Source organism: Mus caroli, chromosome 9 (genome assembly GCF_900094665.2).
Source record: "Mus caroli chromosome 9, CAROLI_EIJ_v1.1, whole genome shotgun sequence".
Lineage (NCBI taxonomy): Eukaryota > Metazoa > Chordata > Mammalia > Rodentia > Muridae > Mus > Mus caroli.
The window spans coordinates 104,994,498-105,000,665 of NC_034578.1; the positions used below are offsets into that span (position 1 = coordinate 104,994,498).

Consider the following 6,168-nt stretch of genomic DNA (forward strand, 5'->3'; position numbering starts at 1 on the left):
GAAGGAAGGAAGGAAGGAAGGAAGGCAGGCAGAAGGAAGACAGGCTATGTGAGTGTGGTGCTGGAGTAGCCGAGACTCCAAGAATGAGTGGGAAAGGCCAAAGAGGTCTCATGTAGGGTGCACCAAATGGAGGAGTTCAGCCAAGGAGCTTTTACCTTGTTCACTTGGGCAGCCTGTAGCAAACTGTAGGCATCCAGATAGGAGAAGATTTTCATCAACGGTAGACTAGGCAAATGAATCTCCATCTTCAGTGGCCTAAGTCCACACCGACTCTTCTTTCTCCTCCCCAGCTTGCTCTGATTTTAAAGGCTTGGCCAAAGATTTCACAGGATTGCCGACCACAGCTCATCAGTCTTTGACTGGAGCAAGCTGCAGCTGTGTAGACTCAGCCTGACTCCCCACTCCCACTCACTGGAACCAGAAACACTCAGCTGAGGGTGCTCACACCTTAACTCACTCCAGTGATTTTCATTGCATAGATGAGCTCAACAACCCCTTCCTGGCACTGTGGAGACCAAAAGCACACGATCTGGAGCAGCCCTGATTGATGATATACTTGTCAGAACTTTCTAGAAAATCCGGAGTAACACACTAATTGTCAACAGGTCCAATTGCTTATGTGAAGTCCATTAGGTTTCTCCAAATTCCTGGTGTAGGGGCTCTGCTTTCCATGTTCATGTCTACCTTGAGACCTGAGTTACATCAGCAGGGCCCACCTCTCTGTGCCTGCACAGCCTCTGAGATCATGTGCTTGTGTACTCAGCGTTCTAGTAGGAAGAGACAATCAGAAAGGACAACTGACATTTTCTGCTGGTCTCTGGGCACACACAGGCATGTGCACTCATGCATACAGGCACTTTTACATGTACAGCACATGATTTCCAGGCCAGCCTAGGCTAAAGAATGAGACTTTGTTTTCAAAAAAGAGTGAAAGTGTCATGCTGATTTCACTCATGCTGTTTATATTCCTAAGTAGAAATCAAAATGTATTTTCATTCTAAAATTACCTTCTCGTGTGCATCCACGGGTAGAGCTTAGGTCCTGGACCTTTGGTAACTTTGCTACTTTGTCCTTTAAGACAATAATTCAAGGAACCCAGCACTACGATAGAGTGCACTCAGACATACACCATGGACATATGCATGTATACATACTTAGACATACAAAATGAATACACAGCCACAGTTTTTAAACTATGCTGTCTACTGATTCAGACTGAAAATAGATTTGAGGACTGCAGACCCCACAACTGTCTTTTCTGCCACAAACCTTGAGGTTAGAATGTGAAGCAGTCAGCAAAACCAAACCAGAGGCCTCCTTGTGCTATAATTGCTCAGTTTTCTTTCTTTCTTTCTTTCTTTCTTTCTTTCTTTCTTTCTTTTTCTTTTTTCTTTTCTTTATTTGAGTTTGAGACAGGGTCTCACTCTCTAGCCCTGACTGACTAGAATGGATCTTGATATATAATCCAGGCCCCCAACTTAGAGACTGTCTACCTCTGCCTCCCAAGTGCTGGGATGAAAGATGTGAGCCGCAATGCCTGGCTTTGACCTTTCTGTTTGCTGAGCCAAAGGATGGCCCTGGCTTCTTTCTCTGAGTGACTGATTTAGATGTTCAAATGTAGAGCTGTTGTAACTCCTTATAACAGACATGAGGCTTTGCTACCCTAGAAACATAAACAATGGATATTATCCATTCATGATGGAGATCTGATTAGTTTTACAATGTGTAATTGATTAAGGGGTGTATGTGGGTGTGTGGGGGTGTGTGTGATTGAATGAGAGATCATCCTATGATCCAGCCTGGCCTGGAATTCACAGTGGAGTTTAGGCTGGCCTCAAACATGAAATTTCTTGCCTGCAAAGCCAGGAGAGGGCATTTGACCTCCTGGTACTGAGGTTGCAGACAGTTGTGTGCCCCCACGTGGGTGCTGAAAATCAAACCCAGGTCCTCTGGAAAAGCAGCCAGTGCTCTTAACCACGGATCCATCTCTCCAACCTATAAACAGATCCTTCTTGTTAAACCACTTTTTCAATAATGGTGATCTGGGAAAGAGACCATTATGTAAACAGTAGAGAGATGAGCTGAAGAACATTTTCTGAGGCTCTGATATTCACCTCAAGGTGTGATCTTAAGATGGTTGTTGCAGTAACTTCCTGAGGCATATGAACAAGTGAGTGTAAATGAGATGGGGGAGGTGGGAAAAACACTCTCTGTCCGAGGTTTAGACATTGCTTATCTAACATTGTCAGGGCCCTGTTCTCTGCAGAGGCACTAGAAGACAATCCACGCCTTGTCTCTGCCAGTTGCCAGCAGCTGCCCTGGCATCCCTGGACTTGAGAAGCATCACTCCATTCTTTGTCCCTGCCACCAGTCATGATCTCATCCCGGTATACATCCTTCTCTGCTTTGTTGTATCTCACTACATAGCTCTGGTGACCTAGGCTCACTATGTAGACAAGGCTGGACATGATCCACCTGCCTCTGCCTGCTGCTGAGTGCTGGAATTAAAGGTGTGTCCCATCATGCTAAAATGACTTTTACTTTATTTTGTTTGATTTTGAGACAGGGTTTCTCTGTGTAGCCCTGGCTGTCATAGAACTCACTCTGTAGGCCAGAATGACCTCCACCTCAGAGATCTGGATGCTTCTACCTCCAGAGTGCTGAGATGAAAGGCAAATACTGCCACCATCACCCAGCTGGGATATCTTTCTTTTTTCAAGTCACCTGTAAATGTAATCAGAGCACATCTGGGTAAACTAAGATGAGCTCCTCATTTGAGATTGATAATGCAGTGACAACCTTGATTAATTTTTTTAATTATGTAATGAGAGTGTGTTTGTGAACTTGAGCGCAGGTACCCACAAAGGTCAAGATGTCAGATCTTCCTGGTGCTAGAGTTGCAGGCAGTTGTGAGATGTCCCAGGAGGTTCTGGGAACAGAACCTGAGTCTTCTGTAGAAGCCATATGTGCTCTTAATTATTGAGCCATTTCCACAGTCCCACCTAGTCATATATTTTATCATATTAAATGACATTCACACCTTTGTCAATTAAGGCAATACACATTCCAGAGATTGGGACATAGATATATTTTTAGAACAGGCCACCATGACTGGCCACTGCAGTTACTGAATAGAGACAGATTTGCATGTTCACAGTGGTTGGAAATGCTATAATACCATGTTAACAACATTAACGAAGGACAGAGCAATAGTACATCCAGCCTCTTAACCACTGTCTGCTGCAAACAGGTGAGACCATGCTGGGTATGGCAAGATGTCTGTAGCTCTTAATAACAGGCTTCAGTGAATTACCAAGTTGGTTTGGGAAACTTGTAATCACAACCCCATCANAANCTTCAACTTCCAGTAAGACATTTGGCTACTGTGAGGTTCCATAAAGAGACAGCAAAGGCTCAAGTCACCCTTACAGAGATGGAGGAAGAAGGATGAAGGAGAATCTCAGATCCTGCAGCCCAGTCAGTGGACAGAATATAGGAGGCTCTGAGGATGACTGCAGCCAAGAACACCATCTGACTGTAACCACATTAGACCTTGTCCTGCATAGATTTATATCAACGTGACACAAGCTAGAGTCATCTGAGAGAAGGGAATCTGAATGAAGAAAATGTCTCTAAGTGATCAGACTGTAAGCAATCCGGTAGGGCTTTTCCTTAAGTAGTGATTGATGTGGGAGGGCCCAGCACACTGTGGGTCATGACATAAGGCAAATGGAAATATTAGCACCGATTATTTCATTAAACCTAAGTATTTATATAGTCAAAACTAGGCAGGGAGGCAGGCACACACCATTAATTCAGCACTTTGGAGGCAGAGTCAGGTGCATCTCTGACTTTGAGGCCAGCCTGGTCTACAGCCAGTGCTCTTAACAGCCAAGTCATCTCTCCAGCCCTGGCCAGACTTTCAATTTTTCTGTAAGCTCCAGGGTAGGAAAGTCTTCCTGTCATCAAGGTCAGCTCTGCAATACCGAGAAGGGTGGAAAGCACCAGGAAGGGCGAATGGTGCAACAACCTGAGCACCTACTATGCTCCCTCTCACACCAACCCATAGGTGTCTAGCAGGATTTCTGTGCAAAGCCGTGGTTCCTGCCAGAGCAAGTATTGGCTTCAATCATCCTGGCTTCCACAATCCTGGTTTCTGACTGGCTCCCCATGCCCAGAGGCCAGGCCTGCTGGGGGATCCACTCCACACAGGGTTCTTGGAAGATGAGGAGAAGGGGAAAGGAAGAGAGCAGAAGCTGTAAGTTACACACTGGCCCCTCGTGATGTGGAAGGTGGTAATGGAAGGACAGAAACTGGGAGCCAGAGGACCTGGGTCCTTGCTGGGACTCAGTGTCCCTATACCAAACTATATAGGGAACCCTTCTACAATTAGGGCCTCTCTATTGTAAGCTGATTAAACCTTTGTAAAGATAATTCATGCCATTTGATCAAAAAAAGATAGGTTTTCAGGACTTATTATATTGTAACCAATAAATCTTTGAGTGTGTAAGTTGAGTCTTCACTATATCACACGATGTATTCATGATGAAAAACATTGAGAGTTTTGCTACATATCTAAGTCTTCAATTTGACAATATTCTTTCTTTTTTTAGATTTATTTTTTCACTTTTTGGGTTTTTTTTTTTTGTTTTTGGTTTTTGGTTTTCCAAGACAGGGCTTCTCTGTGTAGCCCAGGCTGTCCTGGAACTCACTCTGTAGACCAGGCTGGCCTCGAACTCAGAAATTCTCCTGCCTCTGCCTCCCAAGTGCTATCCACACCTTGGTCTTCCTTCTTCTTGAGTCTCATGAGTTTTGCAAATTGTATCGGGTATTCTAAGTTTCTGGGCTAATATTCACTTATCAGTAAGNGCATATCATTTGTGTTCTTTTATGATTGGGTTACCTCACTCAGGATGATATACTCCAGATCCATCCATTTGCCTAAGAATTTCATAAATTCATTGTTTTTAATAGCTGAGTATTACTCTATTGTGTAAATATACCACGCCTTCTGTATCCATTCCTCTGTTGAGGGACATCTGGGTTTTTTTTTTCAGCATGTGGCTATTATAAATAAGGCTGATATGAATATAATGTAGCATGTGTCATTATTACAAGTTAGAACATCTTCTGGGAATTTGCCCAGGAGTGGTATTGCTGGATCTTGCTGTAGTACTATGTCCAATTTTCCAAACTGAACCGCCAAATTGATTTCCAGAGTGGTTGTATCAGCTTACAATCCCACCAGCAATAAAGAAGTGTTCCTCTTTCTCCACATCCTCACCAGCATCTGCTGTCACCTGAGGTTTTGATCTTAGCCATTCTGTCTGGTGTAAGGTGGAATCTCAGGGTTGTTTTGACTTGCATTTCCCGGGTGATTAAGGTTTTTTTCAGGTGCTTCTCAGCCATTCAGTATTCCTCAGTTGAGAATTCTTTGTTTAGCTCTGTAACCCATTTTTTAATAGGGTTATTAGGTTTTCTAGAATCCAATTTCTTGAGTTCTTTATATATACTGGATATTAGTCTCCTCTCAGATTTAGGATTGGTAAAGATCTTTTCCCAATCTGTTGGTGGACTTTTTGTCTCATTGACAGTGTCCATTGCCTTACATAAGCTTTACAATTTTATGAGGACCCATTTGTTGATTCTTGATCTTACAGCACAAGCCATTGCTGTTCTGTTCAGGAATTTTTCCCCTGTGACCATATCTTCAAGGTTCTTCCCCACTTACTCCTCTAAAAGTTTCAGTGTCTCTGGTTTTATGTGGTGTTCCTTGACCCATTTAGAATTGAGTTTTGATAAGGAGATAACAAAGGATCACTTTGAATTTTTCTACATGATAGTCAACAGTTAAGCCAGCACCATTTGTTGAAAATGCTGCCTTTTTTCCACTGGATGGTTTTAGCTCCTTTGTCAAAGATCAAGTGACCATAGGTTCATTTCTGGATCCTCAATTCTATTCCATTGACCTACCTGTCTGTCACTATACCAGTACCATGCAGTTTTTATCAAAATTGCTCTGTGGTACAACTTGATATCAGGGATGGTGATTCTACCAGAGGTTCTTTTATTATTGAGAATAGTTTTTTATATCCTAGCTTTTTGTTATTCCAGATGAATTTTCAAATTGCCCTTTGTAACTCTGTGAAGAATTGAGTTGGAATTTTG

General features: G+C 43.0%; 1 protein-coding gene across 1 annotated transcript in view; it reads right to left on the minus strand.

Moving 5' to 3' along the window:
• Positions 1 to 291, minus strand: part of LOC110302441 (F-box/WD repeat-containing protein 15-like) — a 19,584-nt gene extending 19,293 nt beyond the window's left edge. Inside the window, exon 1 of the mRNA XM_021173247.1 lies at positions 156 to 291. Coding sequence (XP_021028906.1) covers positions 156 to 245 — 90 coding nt within the window. The 5' untranslated portion in view covers positions 246 to 291. The remainder of the gene's footprint in view (positions 1 to 155) is intronic.
• Positions 292 to 6,168: the final 5,877 nt, after the last annotated feature.